The sequence below is a fragment of the Saccopteryx leptura genome, chromosome 3 (assembly GCF_036850995.1).
Source record: "Saccopteryx leptura isolate mSacLep1 chromosome 3, mSacLep1_pri_phased_curated, whole genome shotgun sequence".
Taxonomy (NCBI): domain Eukaryota; kingdom Metazoa; phylum Chordata; class Mammalia; order Chiroptera; family Emballonuridae; genus Saccopteryx; species Saccopteryx leptura.
The window spans coordinates 211,485,925-211,504,981 of record NC_089505.1 but is presented as its reverse complement, the minus strand read 5'-3'; the positions used below and the strand labels follow the sequence as shown (position 1 = coordinate 211,504,981).

The window sequence follows — 19,057 nt, the reverse complement described above, 5'->3', positions numbered from 1 at the left end:
TCTGGGCAAAATCAACGGATCCTGTTTGTATTTGCTCGGACTGCTGAGCATGGAGCATTGCAGACTGGGAGGCTTAAACAACAGGCAATAAATTTCTCACAGCTCTGGAGGCTGGAAGTTGGAGATCACGATTTCGGCTGGTTTAGTTTCTCCTGAAGTCTCTCCACGGCTTGCAGATGGCTGCTGTACCCGGGCTGTCTGTGTCCCGATCCCCTTTTTCTTTAAAAGACACCAGTCATATCGACTTAGGGCCCACCCTAATGACCACGTTTTAACTTAATCGCCTCTTTAGAGGTCCTATCTCCAAATGCTATCACATTGGGAGGTGCTGGGTCTCTCAAGCTGTGAATGAGCACACCAACAAAACGGAGACTAAACCTGGGCATTACGGAGAACTCTACGCCCCCTCCAATTCCCCCCCCCCCTCCCCCGCCGCCTTCCCCAGGCCAGGTGCCCGCTGGAGATGGGGATCGTCCCACCGCCAGTTCAATTCATATGATCGGTACTACTTTGTTTGCCCTTTTTAGTAACTGAGGCTCGGAGCCCTTTCTTGTTGGGATCAGAGTCTTCTTCCCCAGACAACCTTTCCTCTTCGCTTTAGTCCAATGCGTCCGGGGAGCACACAGATGCTGAGAAGGGAAGGAGCACAGCCGTGGAATCCGGAAGCTTGGGTTCGGGATCTGAATTCTCCCGGGACTGTGGCAGGTAGAATCCACTAGAGGGCGCCCTGACACGAGGAGAAGAAGGGGTCGAACACGCGGGGGGGGGGGGGGGGGGAGTGAAAAACTGCGGAGGGGCGGGGACAATTTCGACAGTCGCTGCCCGGGTGCTTTGCTTTGCGATTCCCAACCTGGTCCGCTGCTCTGGTATATCAGGAGCAGAGACCCGTTCTGCGGCAGCGCGCGGCCTGTGTGCGGAGTTGTGCTCGTCATGTCCCGCAGAGGCAAGGGCGGCGCCAAGCGGTGTTGCAAAGTCCTGAGAGATAACATCCAGAGTATTACCAAGCCCGCCGTCTTGCTCGGCGCAGAGGAGTCAAACGCATCTCGGGTCTCCCGAGGAGACCCGTGGCGGGTTGAAGGTGTTCCTGGAGAACGTCGTCCGCGACGCAGTCACCTACACGGAGAACAAGCGCAAGACGGTCACCGCCATGGATGTGGTGTAAATCTGAAACGGCACGGATGCACCGTGTCCGGTTTTGGCGGTTGGGCGGCTGCTGCGAGCCTCAGCGGTGAGGCAGTTCTAAAACCCTTGTTTAGGGCCATCCCCATGGCCTTCGGAGGAGCAGGGCACGGTGTGTGCGAGCGAGGGCACGCTCTGCTTTTTGAGAGGCGGGTGGCTGATTGATAGCACTCAAAACCCACTTGCCAATAGCTGTTAGTGATACTAACCTGCTTCTACTTTTCCCCTGAGGTCGGGTGGAAGCTAGGGCTCGTGGCGCCTGCGCAGTAGCTATACGAGAGGACGTGACCCCCGGGAGGGGGGGCGCATGCGCTGTTGACCCGTTATATAACCTGATTCAGCAGGTTCCAGGACACTCCAGTGTGAAAACTGCGCTGTATAAGAACAGGCCTTGAATAATCAAGTCCCGCTGCGATTTTGTTCTTCCTTGCCTTTTCCCCCATGGCTCCGTGTGTATTCTTTTTCCCTCGGCATCACCCCTTCCCAGAGCTGAGCTTGCCTAGTGAGCAGGGTAGGCAGGCAGCAGGAGGTGAGCGGTGCTGGGGAACTACCCGCCCCTGCAGAGGGGCAACCCCAGGTGGAGCAGGCGGAGATGAGACCCTGCTCCCGACCTCCTGAGGCAGCCGGTAGCGGCGCACCTAATGCGCTGGATGCCGCCGGAGGACCGGGACATGATCCGTCTTCGGCTGGAGGAAATTGGAGAGCTCTAACGATCGGAGCCAAATATCCCAGTAGCCCACCGAGAAGCGATGGGCCAGGTGGCGGTGGCCCAGGTGGCGTGGCTATCTCTTGCAATTTTGCGGCAGGCGAGCCGTTGAGGAAGGGCCCAAGGACACAGTCGGTTTAAAAGTAAACCGCAGCCCTGCAGCGCATTTATCAGCTCCCTGAAGCAACCTGCAAGGCAGGCAAAGAAAATGGGATCTGGGAATAGTCAAGGACAAATGGTCAGAACCTCCGACTCACGCCCCCCCCCCCCCCCCCCAGGAAGTAAGTACAGGTAGGTCTGCAGTCAGGCATCCCGTACCTTCCCAGCAACAGCTCTACAGATAAGACTCGAGCCAACTTCGTGGAGCTAGTCCCTTGGTGCCTATTAGGACACGCTGCTTTGCCGGCTAGTAAATTCTTTTTTCCAGAACGTTAAGCGCCTTTGTCCTCCGGGAGTCGCTTCTTTTGTCCCTGCAACAACGTTTCTGGTGCATTGGCCGGGAAGCGTGGAGGAAGGACGCCCCCGATTGGCGGACCTTGGGCACCCCCGTTTGGGAGCCCCGAACCGCCCTGCAGAGGCAGCCCACTGAGCCCGTGCCGGGGATTTTTTGGCGTGCACGCCTCTGCAGGTCGCAGGTCGGAAGGCGGCGGTCCCAGCAAGGATCAGGCACAGAGGAACGGGAGGACGGGGGAGGGTGTGTGTGAGCCCGAGTCACGGTAAGGCAAACCGGATAAGGGTAGCTCGTTAAAAGGTCCTGCCCCATTTAGGCAGAAGGGAAGGCCGATCACCCTCCGCAGGATAGGTTAGGGTTGTGGGGCGGCGGCCTGGGGCCACCCGGTCAGCGGTGGCTGGAGCCCAGGGGCGCTAGGAAAGATACAGTACTCGGGCGGAGGCGGAGAGCTATGTCCCCCGGCTCCTGGAGCCCACGAGAGTGGAAGGGTGGGGGCAGAGTTCCGGCTTGGGGGTTGTCCGGCAAAAAGTCCTCAGGACCCACCGAACCGAGGTTTCCCCGACTGGGGCGGACTTCCTAGGGGAAGGGAGGGGAGGAAAGCCTCTGTGTGTGTGTGTGTGTGTGTTTGTGTATGTAGAGGGGTGGGGGGATAAGAGGCGGAGAAATGCCCTTGCGTGTGTGTGTGTGTGTGTGTGTGTGTGTGTGTGTGTGTGTATGTAGAGGGGTGGGGGGATAAGAGGCCGAGAAATGCCCTTGCCAGTGGGGGTGTGTGTGTGTGTGTGTGTGTGTAGGGGGTGTGGGGGTGTAGCATCCACCGGGTCAAGAACAAACGTGGGAGACTTTCAGGAGTATAGATGTAACTTTATTGGCCAGTTTTACCTGCGCAGGGGCAAATTCCCGAGGTGTCCAGAGACACCGTGCTCACAAGGAGCTACAGATGGGAATCGCACCTAGCGCTCACAGCTAAATCTTTTTATAAGCTAAGCAAGCAAGCCTAATACAGAAGCAGATGTGGCGGTAACCTATTTGCTAAGGGGGCTGCACATAGCATAGCAACAGGGGCTGGGGTCTAGCTCATTGGCGAATTCCAAACCTAAACTTCTGATAAGGGTCTTTTAACCAATAGAATGCAAACGTTTGTCTCTTTTTCCTTTTTTTTTTTCTTCTCTCTCAGCTTCCCAGAGTCCCTATCTGTCTCTGCTTCTTGAACGACCTTGGTTGGGCATGTTACTCCTAACAGAACAAGGGCAGGACCTACCTGTAACCCTTAAGTTCCCTGTTCCATTAGTGCCTTGCTTATTTTCTGATCTTCTCTTGGTCCTTACATTCCCTACTCCTATTAGGGCATAAATTAAACCCTTGATTCTTCATCAGAAGGAAGGATGGTGTAGGTAGGTTGAGACAGAATTATTATTTTTATAGTCTTGATTTTTTAAAAAATAAATGTAAGGAGTTTATTAATAACTACAGGCCTAATAGTGAGAGCTAACAAAAGTATCAGTAATGGCCCAGCAATTGTAGATATAAGAGTGGTTAGCCAAGGGGAAGTTCTGAATATAGAGGGATACCATTTTGGGTTATTTTTTTTTAAGTTTTTATTTTCTAATTTGTTTATAAGTATTTTGATATATTTTTTTAAATTATTTTAGAGTGGTTAGCATAAAAATAGCATTCTTTTCTTAGGGCAGCACACAGTCCTCCTTGCTAGAGTAGGAGGAGGTTTAGTCCTCTCCTATTCTGAAGGGCTACCTCGGCTAGGGAGTCTATTTGCTTCTCGAGGTATATTACCTGGTTTTAGAGAAGCGTAATATTTTTGGAGAATGTCTTGGATAGTTGTCTGAGGGTAAGTTCTCCTTGAATGAGGGATGCTGTCCCTACTGCTGCTGACCCTACAATTCCTATGGTAGCTATGATAGGGATAAGAAGTGGAGCTCGTTTTTCCCGCCTTGGGGGAGCCACAAGGAATTTAGGATTTCCTCTATACAGATATATCTGTGGAATAATGTAAGTACTTACACAAAGTTCAGGATGAGTGGGGACTATACACTTGAAGATGTCTTGAGTATATATAAACCATAGTTCTTTAGGTGCCTTCGTCATTTTTGGGTCCTTTAGGGTGGCGAGTAGGGTTTCTTGGTTAAGGCAATAGTCACTGTAATTGGAATTACCTAAGGTGAAATTTGCTAAGAGGTAGCAGGTTTCTTTTCCATGGAACTCTGCTAAAGTGAGAGATTTTTTTGAGACATAATTTTTCATCTGATCCTGGTTCCGGTCCCTCGTAAGGGTTACTGTAGTAGGAGCCAGTTCCCCTTCCCTCAAGGTGTTGGCTCCAAGCTCTACATAGAAAGGGGTCTGGGACTAAGGCAAAGCCAATAAGATTCTGTAATTTCAGGCTGTGTTTTGTTAAAGAAGGGGAATATTTTATTTAATAAATTTAGGGCATACGTCTCTTGGTGGTGTGGTCTTTTTTAGTAATGGGCTGGGAGTGTAAAAAGGTAATTTATGGTCCTGTTCCTCTGGCTCTATTGGGAAAGAGTCTACAGTAGGAGTCGTGGTAGCTCCGCTCTGGTTTAGGCCTGTCTTACTGTCTGGGAGTTTTGGTGCTGCCGGAGTGTATGCTGCTGGAAGGCTGACAGGGGGCCTAGGTAGCAGTCCGTTCCCTACTCCTATTAGGAAAGGTCTGTTCTTTGTAGGAAGCTTTCTAATGGTGAAAAAGGTACCAGGATTATGTTTAGTTACATATAATTTTAGCCCCCAGGTTTTTCCTGAATTCTAACTTGGGTTTTTAGGCTTCTTAATAGTAATGATAGTAGGGTTATAATTATTTTTAGCACAGTTTTTATTCTAACCATTATTGGGCCTTCTTTCCCCTAATTTAGTTCTTAATTGAAAAGACTTATGTCTGGGTCTGGTTTTGGTGGACTTTATTGAAATTTACTGACAAGTGTTTCACAACCCCACGCTTTATAAAAATGATTTGAGTGAGACCCGCAAATTCGGCGCTGTCCGGAAGGGGGTTCAGGGCAGGCATAGTGTGGAGTATAACATAAAGACCTATTTTTAACACGAGGTGCACACTTACTACCTGCAGTGTATGAGCTAGGCCAGTTATCTAAGAGCGGGCTCCTGGCTGAATCAGAATGTCTCCAAGCTGCTGGTGAATTACAGAATTAAAAAAAAATTTTTTTTGATAAATCAGCTTGGAGTGTTATGGAGGTGCTACTATCCCAGGTGTTATTCTGTGCTATAATTGCGCCATTTGCTGTCCTGATTAAAATCTATTCCTGCATTAGTCCCTTGCTGGGTAAATAATAAAAAGTCATCAGTCCTAAGTGGAGGAGAAGGTGAGCTTTAGAGGCTCTCCAGGGGTCTGTTTGACTTGCCATTTCCGGGATCCTTCGTTAGGTGGTTGGGCTGATTTCACGTGGGAGAGATGGATCCAATAGGGCTTTTCTGCTATCCGGACTGCAGAAGGGGTACTGAGCAACACCTGGAATGATCCTTGCCACCGCGCCTCTTAAGTTCCCTCGACGGTGGTTGAGAACCCAAACTCACTGTCCAGGGTCCGGTGGCGACAACCTCTGGGTGTTGTCTTCTAATGCTGTAGCTCTCTGTTCCCGCAGCTTCCTTATTTCTCTCCGAATCTGCTGCAATGCCTGTAGGACTTGAGGAAAGTATGATTAGACATTTTTATTTCCTTTCTGGTGAGCTGGGGTACCAGTGGAACGGGTTGTCCAAATATAAGCTTATAGGGGGTTTATTTATTAGTGTTAGGTGTACACCTAACCCGGAATAGGGCAAAAGGGAGTAACTCTACCCAGTTTTCGCCGTTTTTTTTTTTTTTTAATTTAGAGGTTTTTTTAATGTCCTATTCATTTGTTTTACTTGTCCTGAACTCTGAGGCCTGTAAATATAATGTTATTTCCAATTAATTTCTAGCCTCTTAGCTAATTCCTGGGAAATTTTAGAGATGAAAGCTGGTTTATTGTCAGATTCTATGGCTATAGGAATTCCATATTTAGGGATGATTTTTTTTTTTTTTCATTTTTCTGAAGCTGGAAACAGGGAGAGACAGTCAGACAGACTCCCGCATGCGCCCGACCGGGATCCACCTGGCTCGCCCACCAGGGGCGACGCTCTGCCCACCAGGGGCAACGCTCTGCCCACCAGGGGGCGGTGCTCTGCCCATCCTGGGCGTCGCCATGTTGCGACCAGAGCCACTCTAGCGCCTGAGGCAGAGGCCACAGAGCCATGCCCAGCGCCCGGGCCATCTTTGCTCCAATGGAGCCTTGGCAGCGGGAGGGGAAGAGAGAGACAGAGAGGAAAGCGCGGCGGAGGGGTGGAGAAGCAAATGGGCGCTTCTCCTGTGTGCCCTGGCCGGGAATTGAACCCGGGTCCTCCGCACGCTAGGCCGACGCTCTACCGCTGAGCCAACCGGCCAGGGCTAGGGATGATTTTTTTTTAGTAGGATTTTGCAAACTGTGGAAGCAGTTTTACCTTTGGTGGGAAAGGCTTCCATTCATCCTGTAAAAGTATCTATTAACACTAGTAGATACTTATATCCTGCCTTTCCTGGAGTTATTTTTGTGAAATTTATTTCCTATAATTTTTTTGGGTACTTTTTTTTTATATTTAACTAAAGGGGGGAGCTTCTTGTTTATAGTATTGACCTTAGCACAAGCCTTACATCTAGAAACTATGGATTGCATGATATTCCTAAACTGGGGTTCCTTGTAGTATTTTTTAATTAGTTGTTTTATTTTATTTTGCCCTAGGTGGGAATTTGCATGGACTTCCTTTGTAATTTTTTCTATAATTCCCTGGGGTAGGTAGAGTCTAGTGTTAGGTAGTTCTATTTACCCCTGCTTATTTTTTTTATTCCCTAATTGCTTTTCCTTTTGCTCTTCCTCAGGAGTATATTTAGGGTTGGGAGGCAGCACGGGTTGAGGTAAAAGCGGTAGAATGTTTGCAATTCCTTCTTTTGCAGCTTCTCTGGCAACGATGGCAGCAAAATGGTTTTTTTTTAATAATTGGAGAGTCCCCCTTTTGATGTCTTTTGCAATGAATTATGGTTACTTTAGAGGGAAGCCAAAGGGCATCGAGCAGGGCTAAAATCTTAGTTTTATTTTTAATTTTTTTTCCCCCTGTCGTTAGCAAGTCTCGTTCTTTGTAAATGGCACCATGAATGTGAGCAGTGGCAAAGGCATACCTGCTGTCCGTGTAAATGTTGGCCACTTTGCCCTCAGCTATCTGGAGGGCCTGTGTAAGTCCAATTAGCTCTGCTCGCTGTGCAGAAGTACCTTTTGGTAATGCTTTCTGCCATAAGACACTGTACTGGGTAGTTACAGCTGCTCCTGCATATCTTTGTCCATTTTGGACATAACTGCTTCCATCAGTGAACAGCGTGAGGTTTGCCTTCTCATAGGCCTGGTCCCTGAGGTCCGGTCTGGCCCCTGTGACAGTGTCCAATATCTGTCTGCAGTCATGGACCACTGATGGGTCTGGCAACGGTAGCAAAGTGGCAGGATTTAAGACTGCCGTCTTCAAGAAGTGCACTGCTGGGGGATTCAATAACTGTGCTTGGTATTGTGTCAATTGAGTATTGGAGAGCCACCTATCCGGTGGGGCATGCAGCACTTGTTCTAGTTTGTTGGCCTCCTTAACTAGGATTGAGGTAGCAGCAAGTGCCCTTAAACAGGTTGGCCAGCCAGATGCTATGGGGTCTAGCTTCCTGGATGGGTATGCTACAGGCCTCTTCCATGGCCCAAGCTCTTGGTTGAGGATTCCCAAGGCTATCCCTCCCTTCTCAGCAATGTACAACTGGAAAGGTTTGGCCATATCTGGTAGGGCCAATGCTGGGGCAGCTACTAGGGCCTCCTTCAGTGCCTGGAAAGCCTTTCTTTCCTTGTCTGTCCAAATAAACTGATCTTCTTTGCCCCGCGTCAATTCGTGGAGGGGCCTGGCCAGCTCTGCAAATCCTAATATCTAGAGTCTGCAATATTTTACTGCTTCCAGAAATTCTTGCACTTGCCTTCTGTTAGTGGGTTTTGGGATTTGCAACACAGTTTGAATCCTTTGACTGGATAATGTCCTTTGTCCCCCTTGTAAGTTATATCCCAAGTAACTTACAGTTTGGGTGACAATCTGGGCCTTCTTGGCAGAGACTTGATACCCTATTTACTGGAGATTCTGGAGTAGGTTTAAGGTGGCCGTCTTATATTGCTCTTCTTCGGCTGCAGTGATGAGGAGGTTATCCACATATTGGAGCAACACAGTTAAAGGGTGGGCAGCTCGAAACCCCTGCAAGTCCTTACACAAAGCTTCATTAAAGATAGTGGGAGAATTCTTAAACCCTTGAGGAAGCCTGGTCCATGTATACTGTCCCACTAGTCTATTTTCCGATTATTTCATTCAAAAGCAAATATTTCCTGGCTCTTGGGGGCCAATGGAATGCAAAAGAAAGCATTCTTCAAATCCAGTACTGAATAATATGTACAAGTAGGGGGTAACGAACTTAGCAAAGTGTAGGGATTTGGCACCGTTGGGTGAATAGTCTTTACCCGGGCGTTTACTTCTCGCAGATCTTGCATCGGACGATAGTCCTGGGTCCCAGGCTTCTGGACTGGGAGCAAAGGTGTGTTCCAGGCTGACTGGCATTCCTGGAGGATACCCGCCGCTAGTAAGTGCTTCAGATGCTGCGCTATGCCCTGCTTAGCTCGTGCTGGTATGGGATATTGCCTTACCCGCACGGGGCTAGCAGTGCTCAGCAACTGCACTATGACAGGTGGCTGATGAGCGGCTAAGCCTGGTGGGTTGGTTTCTGCCCACACCCCTGGCACCTTTTCCCGTATTTCCTCTGGGACCCTGATGACCTTGTCCTTACCTTCCTGTAGGACTGCCATCAAGTATTCTTCAGATATGGGCACCGTTACCTCGAGACTGACTTTTTCCTTCCCCTCCTGGGAACTGCTGTCCTTTTGCTTAAAGGTTATTGTTGCTTGAAGTTTTTGCAAGAGATTTCGGCCCATGAGAGGATAAGGACAATCTGGAATGACTAGAAATGAGTGAATAATAGTGCCTTTACCTAAATTTGTGATTCTGGCGGTGGTCCGTGGATAAGCTACTGCTTTTCCCGTTATTCCTATTATTTTTGTATTTTTTTTTTGTATGTGTCTTTGTGGCTTCTTTAAAACTGAATAGGTGGTTCCTGTGTCAACCAGGAAGTCTATTGGCTTTCCTTTGACTGTTAGGGTGACCATGGGCTCCTGGGAGCCGACAGAAATGGAGCCCTGGCCCCGTCAGTCCAAGGTTTGGAGCAAGACCTCTGGATCTTGCTTTAGCTTCTGACTGTTAACCCGTAATTTTGGGCAATCTCTCCTTCAGTGTCCTTTTTCCTTGCAATAGGCACACTGGTCCTTGCCTATTTGCTTCCGTGATTGACCTTTCTTTTTGCCTTTTTGCTGCTTTTTTTCTTTTTTTTTGACTTATGAGCTGCAATGAGGATTTTGACAGCTGCTTTCCTTAGTTCTGAGTTATTTTTATTTATATATATTTTTTGAGTTATTTTAATTAGCTTATTTTTATTTTTTCCTTTAAATTTTTTTAATTTTTGAAGCTTTTTTCTAATGTCTGATGTAGCTTGCGTTACAAAAGCTATATTTACTAACCTGCGATTCTTCTCAGCTTCTGGATTTATAGGGGTATAAACCCGGTAGGCCTTCATTAGCCGCTCTAAAAATGCGACGGGGGATTTTTCCCTTCCCTGGATAATTTCACTTACCTTACTGAAATTAGTGGGTCTCCTGGCTGTTGCTTTTAAACCCCGCAACAGAGCCCGGCGATACTGGAAGAGTGCTTTCCTTCCCCCTGAGGTATTTGGGTCCCAGGCCGGGGGCTGCTTGGGAAGGACATTCTCGGCTTCCCTATCTGTTCCCCCGTCCTCTAAAACTGCTTTTATTGCTTTTTTTTATTATTTTATTTTTTTTGTAGTAAAAAGAGTTTGTAAGACCTGTTGGCAGTCATTCCACGTTGGCTGGTGGGTCCTAAAAACTGTCTCAAGCAAGGATATTAGTCCCTGCAGTTTCTCAGAAAAAGGAGGATTTTCCCACTTCCAATTGTACAAATTACTGGTGGAAAAAGGCACATAGATGAAGCGAGGGGGCACTCGTGGACCAGCATCTGGTGCCGGTGGCACTTCCCGGAGTGGTAAAATGGCCGCACTTCCCTTGGCACCTCCTGCAGAAGGAGGCAAGATGGCGGTGCCTCCTGCAGAAAGAGGCAAGATGGCAGTGCCTCCTGCAGGAGACAAAGGCAAGATGGCGGCATTTCCTACCGAAGGAGAAGGCGAATATATCGCCCCTCCTCGGGTGTGTGGTGGACTCAAAAATCCACTTACGTCCTGCTGCGTGGAATCAGGTCCTCCCTGCCGCCGATAGGGAGGAGGGAAATTTACTGGGTCTAAGGCAGGGGTCTCAAACTTGCGGCCCATGGGCTGCATGCGGCCCGCCCACCAATTTTGTGTGGCCCGCAGACTAATCAAACTTCATGGATTAGTCTGCGGGCCAGTCTGCGGCCGCACAAAATTGGTGGGCGGGCCGCAAGTTTGAGACCCCTGGTCTAAGGGATTCTCCAGTGGTTCAGGCAAGACAGGGTAAATTCTAGATGACGGTACAGTGGACTGTACCAAGAAATTGGTTTTCTCCTTTTCCTCCCTACTGCCTTTCCCTGCCCTCTGGTTACTTGCAGTAACACATATTGCCCTTCTCTCTTTCTTGCCATTCTTTATGTACTTTCTGATATACCCTGGCTTATTTGTGGCAATATTAACCCACACATTTATATACAAATATTGGTCTGGATGGGGCACCTGGTAGATAATAGCTCGGACAGCAAACATAATAGGAAGATCAAAAGTTCCCTCAGTGGGCCACCCTACGTTGAAGGCGGGCCATTCTAACTGACTCAAGGTCCGGAGGGTCTCTCGGTCCAGAGGTGGCCCTCTGTACCCCTGGGCTCTTTTCTGAAAATCAGAAAAGTTGTTTAGTAGGCACTCAAGTGGAGAACTGGGTACAGACTTTTGTTGTTTTATTTTTCTTTATTCCGCTTTGTCTGCTTCTAAACCTTCAAGAATTAACAAAATAATTATCAAAATATCCCAACCAATAAGCAAAAAAAGGCTAGAGTAAAAGATTGTCTCACATTCAATTTAGGCATTCACACACAGACAAAACGCAGTGCAGCGCGGCGCAGAAATTCCTAATGTGACCGGTCACTTCTAGAGTTAACTCCTAGAGTTAACAATTCCTTTCAGAAAACGGCGTCCCGTTCTGAAAGCCCTGGGTAGGTTACCAGTGGTGTCCCACCTACTACCTTAGGTTTATATGCTCCGGAGCTCAAAAACAAAACCAAATGAGGATCCTCAAAGAGCACTTACTCAACTCGACCTGTCCCTCTGGTCTCCGACCAAAAAACTCCACCAAGGGAAATCCCGGGCGAGCCCCCATAGATGTAGCATCCACCGGGTAAAGAACAAACGTTGGAGACTTTCAGGAGTATAGATGTAACTTTATTGGCCAGTTTTACCTGCGCAGGGGCAAATTCCCAAGGTGTCCAGAGACACCGTGCTCACAAGGAGCTACAAATAGGAATTGCACCTAGCGATCACAGCTAAATCTTTTTATAAGCTAAGCAAGCAAGCCTAATACAGAAGCAGATGTGGCAATAACCTATTTACTAAGGGGGTTGCACATAGCATAGCAACAGGGGCTGGGGTCTAGCTCATTGGCGAATTCCAAACCTAAACTTCTGATAGGGTCTTTTAACCAATAGAATGCAAACGTTTGTCTCTTTTTCCTTTCTTTTTTTCTTCTCTCTCAGCTTCCCAAAGTCCCTATCTGTCTCTGCTTCTTAAACGACCTTGGGCATGTTACTCCTAACAGAACAGGAGCAGGACCTGCCTGTAACCCTTAAGTTCCCTATTCCATTAGTGACTTGCTTATTTTCTAATCTTCTCTTAATCCTTACAGGGGGATAAGAGGTGGGGAGCTGCCCTAGCGGTGTGTGTGTGTGTAGGGGGGTGGGGGGATAAGAGGTGGGGAGCTGCCCTAGCCGTGTGTGTGTGTGTGTGTGTGTGTGTGTGTGTGTGTGTGTGTAGGGGGGGTGGGGGGATAAGAGGTGGGGAGCTGCCCTAGCCGTGTGTGTGTGTGTGTGTGTGTGTGTGTGTATGTGTGTGTGTGTAGGGGGGGTGGGGGGATAAGAGGCGGAGAGCTGCCCCAGCAACGGGGTGGGCTTTCGGGGGTTGTGCGCTCGCCACCAGCTCACCACCACGCTGCCTGGGTGCGGAGTCCCCAAGGCCAGCGCGACTGCGTCTCGGAGGCAGGGGCTGTGTGAGTGAATGTTGGAGTGAACGAGACAGAGATCAGAGGGGGTTCAGAATCCCTCCACAGGGAGGAAGCGAGTAATGTGTGTGTTCCCCCCTCCCTGCGGTGTGAACGTTGTCTGTGGTGGGAGGTATGGGAGGTTCACAGGGAAAACCCACTCCCCTGGCTACCATGATCAAGAACTTTAAGAAAGGGTTCTCGGGAGATTATGGAGTCACCATGTCCCCAGGGAAATTGAGAACCTTGTGTGAACTGGAATGGCCCACTTTCGGGCTCGAGTGGCCAGCGGAAGGGAGCTTGGATAAGGATATTGTGCAGGAAGTGTGGCAAGTGGTCACTGGAGATTCAGGCCACCCTGATCAGTTTCCCTACATAGACACTTGGCTTACACTAGTTTTGCACCCTCCCACTTGGCTCCAAGGTCATACATCCACCGTACTAGCAGCAAAGAGAGGGAAGTGTTCCACCCAACCCAAGAAGCAGCTGCTGCCGCCGCACCAAAAATCTCAGTCTCTAGTGAACCAGAAGAAGTAGCAGAAACCTTGGCGCCCCATCCCGATGTACCGGCAAGGCTTTACCCTTCCATACCAGGCCCCTCGTCCAACCTAGAGACTGCCACAGACTAGGGCCCTTTGTCGCCAGGCCCATCGAGCTCCAGTACGGGCTTGCCTGAGTCGGACACAGCCCCCACTGCCCTGCCAGAGCCAGGCCCAAGATCACCTCCCCAGGCTGGGAGGTTGTGCTCGAAGTCTGGTGTTCGGTATGCAGAATTTTCTGAGAGAAGTAAGAAACACAGCAATAGACAGGGGCGCTTGGTGGAATGGCAGGCACTGGGTGCCAACCTCTGACCACCACCAATCTCTTCAGTTAGAGGTTCCATATTCCCTCTTATACAGAAAAGCCTGAGGCCTTGATAGATCTCATGGAATCCATATTCCAAACGCACAATCCTAGGTGGGCGGATTGCCAACAATTACTCCTCGCTCTGTTCAGCACAGAGAAGAGGCGCCGAGTAATCCAGGCAGCTACTAAGTGGCAGAGGAAAATGCCCCTGAGGAACATCAGAACCCCCGGGAGTATGCACAGGCCCAGTTGCCAGAAGATCCCAAGTGGGGCCCAGACGAGGAAGAGGGCCTAGACGGCTCGAGAGATACAAGGAGGCCCTTCAAGGCCTACGAAAGGGAGGCCAGAGGGCCACGAACATGAACAAAGTGGCCGTGACTTTGCAAAGGGAAGATGAGAGCCCGGGTGATTTTTATGAGAGGTTATGCGAGGCCCTCAGGATGTTTACTCCTTTTGATCCAGAAAGGCCAGAAAACCAGAGGGCGGTTAATATGGCTTTTGTCAGCCGGAGTAGAGGAGACATAAGAAGGAAGCTCCAGAAGCTGGAAGGCTTTGCAGGAATGAATACCTCCCAGCTTCTAGCAGTGGCCAATGAGGTTACGTTAACAGGCAGGTGGAAAGCAGAAGGGAGGAGGATCGCCGAATGGATGTCGTAGCAGCTGCCCTCTGCCAGAAGGGCAGCGGGAATCCCACCCTGTTCCAACACGAGAGGAAGGCAGGTGAGGGGAAGAAAAGGCATTCAGGCGGGCCCCCCTTGTGACGTGATCACTGTGCTGTCGGGAAACCGGTCATTGGAAGAATGAGTGTCCCAACCGGAACCAGAGGGAGGCACCCTTGCCGGCCACCCCCAAGGAGGAAGGGACACTGTTCAGCGTAGCTGGAGATTCCCTGTTTGACTGAGGTCAACTGCACTCAGGAGTCCCCCCCCCCCTCCCCCCGCCCCCCCATGAGTCCATGGACCGCATGACGGCAGGGGGCCAACAGATAGACTTCCTAATTGGTACGGGGGCTCAGTACTCACTCGGTGGTGACTCGGCTGGTGGCGCCGCTGTCCTCCGGTAGAGTGGACATCATAGGGGCCACCGGAGCACAGTGCGAACAGGCGTTCTGCCTGCCTGCAAGTGCACCCTAGGAGGTCATGAAGTAGCGCACCAGTTCCTGTATATTGCCTGACTGCCCACTGTCTCTGCTGGGATGCGATCTGCTGAGCAAACTAAGGGCTACTCTATGTTCTGCTGGCAACGGCAGGCTAGATTTGCAGGTGCCAAAGCCTAGGCTTGTTCTAACCCTAACCATTCCCAGAGAGGAGGAATGGAGGATTTTCGCTACTGAACCCGGAAAGACACCCAGATGGAAGCTGATGCAGAAATGGCCCGGAGTCTGAGCTGAAGACAATCCTCCCGGGCTGGCGATTAACCAAGTGCTGGTGGTGCGAATAGAGGTAAAGCCTGGGGCCCTGCTTGTCAGCCAGGACAGTACCGGGTTCTTCGAGAGGCCTTGGAAGGAATCCAGGTCCATTGGCAGAGGCTCAAGGAGCACGGCATTATCATCCTGTGCCAGTCGCCCTGGAACACTCCCCTGCCCACTGTCGGGAAACCAGGCACCAAAGAGTACTTGCCCGGTACAAGATCTGAGAGCAGTAAACCGGGCAGCAGTACCCCTGCACCTGACAGTATCAAACCTCTAGCCCCCTCCTAAGCCTCCTCCCTGCTCAAGCCTCCTGGTTCACTTGCTTGGATTTAAAAGATGCCTTCTTCAGTGTAAGACTGGCTCCTGAGAGCCGTGAGCTGTTTGCCTTCCAGTGGGAAGACCCGTCTACAGGAGCAAAGGTGCAGCACACCTGGACCTGACTTCCACAAGGGTTCAAGAACTCCCCCACCATCTTTGGGGAGGCCCTTGCTCACGGCCTTCAGCGGTTTCCAGCACAGGATGTTGGATGCGTCCTGCTTCAATATGTAGATGACTTGTTGCTGGGCCAGGAGACTCTCCAAGGGTGCGCCCGAGGAACTGACGAGTTCTTACGTCATCTAGAAAAAAATGGATATAAGGCCTCCAAGAAAAAGGACCAGATCTGTCAGAGGTGAGTAAAGTTCTTGGGATTCATTCTCCAGCAGGGGGAGAGGAGGCTAGGGGTGGAGCGGAAGTAAGTTATTTGAAACATCCCAGTCCCCACCACTAGGAGACAGGTCAGAGAGTTCCTGGGTGCAAGCCTTACCTTTAATACTAAAATCCGGTGTGTCCCATCTAAAAACACTGGATGCTCGCCTTATGAGGTATTTGTTACACAGTGGGCCTCCCCCAATATTAGGTAGCTTGCCAGGGACTCCCCAGGAGATGGGAGAGACAGAGCTATACTGGCAGTTAGAGGCTCTAGGCAGAGTGGCCACTGCCATTTCCAACTGGGTGTTAGAAAGGGCTCTGATAAGTCTGTTTGTCCCTGTCTATCCTTTTTCCCCAGGAGACCAAGTGTGGGTCAAGGTCTGGAATCCAGCTCCCCTCCGGTCCAAGTGGAAAGGACCCTGCACGGTAATCCTGACCATGCCTACGGCTGCCAAGGTAGAAGGCACACCCACCTGGATTCACCACAGCCGGCTGAAGCCTGCGGCCCCTATGGAAACACCCTCGTGGACAGCACAGACAGACTCCACCAACCCTTGTAAGCTGACATTGAAAAAGAACTACATGCCCTGCTTCAGTCACAAACCGGGAGCTGACTGGTCAGCGGACGACCGAAGCCTGAGGAACCTCACTGTGGGCTCCTTGTGCCTCCCTCAGGTGACAGGAGTCGTGTTGGTGGAAGAGAACTGCCTGCTCGGGGCACCTGAGGACATCGGCCGGGCCATTTTGAAGCTAGAGGAAGAAGCTGGGGTCGTTTGTCTGACACACAACCCACACAACTCTCCTGTGTGGCCTGTCCGGAAGCCTGACAGTTCCTGGTGTATGATGGTGGGCTACCGAGAGCTGGACAGGGTCACCCCACCTCTGCTCGCCGCTGTCCCAGACATTACTGAGCTGATGGATCGGCTGTCAGTGGAACTGGGCCGATACCGCTATGTAGTGGACTTGGCCAATGCTTTCTTTTCTATTGACATTGATGCTGCTCGTCAAGAGCAGTTTGCCTTCACGTGGGAGGGCCGGCAGTGGACATTTCAAGTATTGCCACAGGGCTATTTGCATAGCCCTACTCTGTGTCAGGGCCTGGTGGCCCAAGGTTTGGCCACGTGGAACCACCCTGAGACAGTGTGATTGTTCCATTACATTGATGACATGATGCTAAACTGATTCTCTTTCAGATCTGGAAGTGGCAGCCCATGGCCTTCGAGAGGCCCTCACGGCCTAGGGGTGGGCCATCAACGAGGACAAAGTCCAGGGACCTGGTTACTCTGTCAAGTTTTCGGTGTTTTCTGGTCGGGTAAGACAAAGGTTAATGCCTGAGGCGGTGATTGACAAAATTCAAGCATACCCCTGACTGGAAACTGTAAAACAGTTGCAGACGTATATAGGTCTGTTAGGGTTCTGGCGAAACTTCATACCTCACTTGGCCTGGTTGGCCAAACCGTTGTACTGATTGACCCTGACGGGTGAGACCTGGGACTGGACCCCCGAGGCAGAGCATGCCTTCAGTGCCATCAAGCGGGCGGTGGCACAAGGGCAGACATTACGGGTGGTAGACCCGGCCCTGCCGTCCCTCCTGACGGTCTAAGTAGAGGAGACAGGATTTGGCTGGGGTCTTTGGCAAAAGCAGGGAGGTCGGAAGACACCCATTGGCTTTTGGTCCCAGGTGTGGAGGAGAACCACTGTAGGGTATTCCCTCACTGAGACGCAGTTGGCTCAGTGGCAGAGCATCAGCCCGGTGTGTGGATGCCCTGGGTTCGGTTCCCAGTCAGGGCACACGGAAGAAGCCTCCCCCTCTTGCTTCTCTCTCTCTCCTCTTCTCCTCCTACAGCCATGGCTGGATTAGGGCGAGTTGGCCCCAGGTGCCAAGGATGGCTCAGTGGCCTCCGCCTCAGGCGCTAAAAAGTGGCTCCGGTTGCAACGGAGCAAGGGCCCCAGATGGGCAGAGCATCGCCCCCTGGTGGGCTTGCCGGGTGGGTCCCGGTCGGGTGCATGTGGGAGTCTTTCTCTGCCTCCGGTCCTCTCACTAGATTGAGAAAAATTTTTTTTTTACCAAAAAAAGAGAAGCAGTTGGCAGTCACATATGCCGCCTTGCTGGCTTGTGAAAGTATCACACAGGGCCACAGCCCGGTCACAGTGCAGGCCACAGGTCCGGTCGAAGGCTGGCTCTGTGCTTGGGCTACACGCCCTGGAAGTGGGGTAGTGCGGACTCCTGGAAGTGGGGTAGTGCGGACTCCCACCTTGACCAAGTGGGGTGCGTATCTTGAGCAATGGGCCCAGTTCTCGTCTAGCCCCCTGACACAGGAGCTGCACTTCTTGCTGGGACCGATACAGTTTGTAACAGAGAAATGGGAGATAGAACCGGCCCTAGGTGAAGTGCAGGAGAGTCCGAAACCAAGAGGGGAAACCACCTCCCCTGCCAGGAAGGCCAGGAAGCGTGGTACAGGGATGACTCCTCCAGAGGGCAGCTGCCCACACGGACGGAGACCGTTTGGTTTGCGACAGCCACAGGACAGTCCAGTCAGGGGGCCGAGCTCCGAGCAGTCTGGCTGGTCCTGGTGAGAGAAACTGGATGTGTGCACATCTGCACAGACAGCTGGGCTGTGTACCGTAGTGTCGGGAGCCGATCAACAACTGCTGGCTGACAAGGTCACAGCAGGAGAAGACCCACAACTGCTGGCTGACAAGGTCACAGCAGAAGAAGATCAAAAACTGCTGATTGACAAAGTCACCGCAAAGGAAAGGCACAACGATACTTCCCCCTTTGACTTTTTGAATTAATCTGGCCTTATATCCCCCCTTTTCTGGGTGTGTGCTATTATTTATGGCACAGGGATAATAGTACCGTGCTTTCCCTGTAGATTCGTAGTAATTTCTTTGGAAATGAGACAGAGGGTGTGAGTTCCACAGAAAAGCCTGTAAGCCCCTTGATCTGGGCTCATAAACATAAGAGGCTGGCTATGATATCCCTCGTAAAGGGTTAAGTTTGTAGGAGAATTTCTTCTTAATCATGTTAGAAAGAATAGATTGTGACTTGTGAATGGGTAGGAGGCAGTGGCTGTGCACAGAGCACCTTTCGGCCTTCACTTAATTCATCATTTTTCCTCCCTAGCCTTTTCATGTGATAGAGTAGAGAAACTTTCCTTTCTTCTTGCTTACCTGACCTGCAGATGGTGGAACACTCTGAGAAGAATATAGTTAGAACTTAACTAGTGTGTGAATATAGTAAATAAATAAAATTTGACTAGACAATAGAATCTTAGGAAAGGAGTAATGGAATGGCCCATTGTGTGGCCTGGGATGGGAACACAGTCAGCAAGAAAAGAATGTTTTGCTAAGAGAATTGTTTTATGACTGAAGGCAGTTGCTGGGCTTTCTCAGTGA

General features: G+C 50.5%; 1 protein-coding gene across 1 annotated transcript; it reads left to right on the top strand.

Moving 5' to 3' along the window:
- Window positions 1-2,188: 2,188 nt before the first annotated feature.
- Window positions 2,189-17,286, top strand: LOC136400513 (uncharacterized). Its single transcript, XM_066377323.1, has 3 exons — window positions 2,189-2,601; window positions 13,137-15,638; window positions 16,017-17,286. The coding sequence occupies exons 2-3, from the start codon at window positions 15,596-15,598 to the stop codon at window positions 16,802-16,804; spliced, it is 831 nt and encodes a 276-aa protein (XP_066233420.1). The 5' UTR covers window positions 2,189-2,601; window positions 13,137-15,595; the 3' UTR covers window positions 16,805-17,286.
- The last annotated feature ends 1,771 nt before the right edge of the window (window positions 17,287-19,057 follow it).

Bases quoted from the DNA above. Each gene is read 5' to 3' on its own strand.
- LOC136400513 (XM_066377323.1), top strand. From the start codon at position 15,596: ATGGATATAAGGCCTCCAAGAAAAAGGACCAGATCTGTCAGAG. The intron at 15,639-16,016 runs GTGAGTAAAGTT...CTTTTTCCCCAG, and splicing joins AAGGACCAGATCTGTCAGAG to GAGACCAAGTGTGGGTCAAG.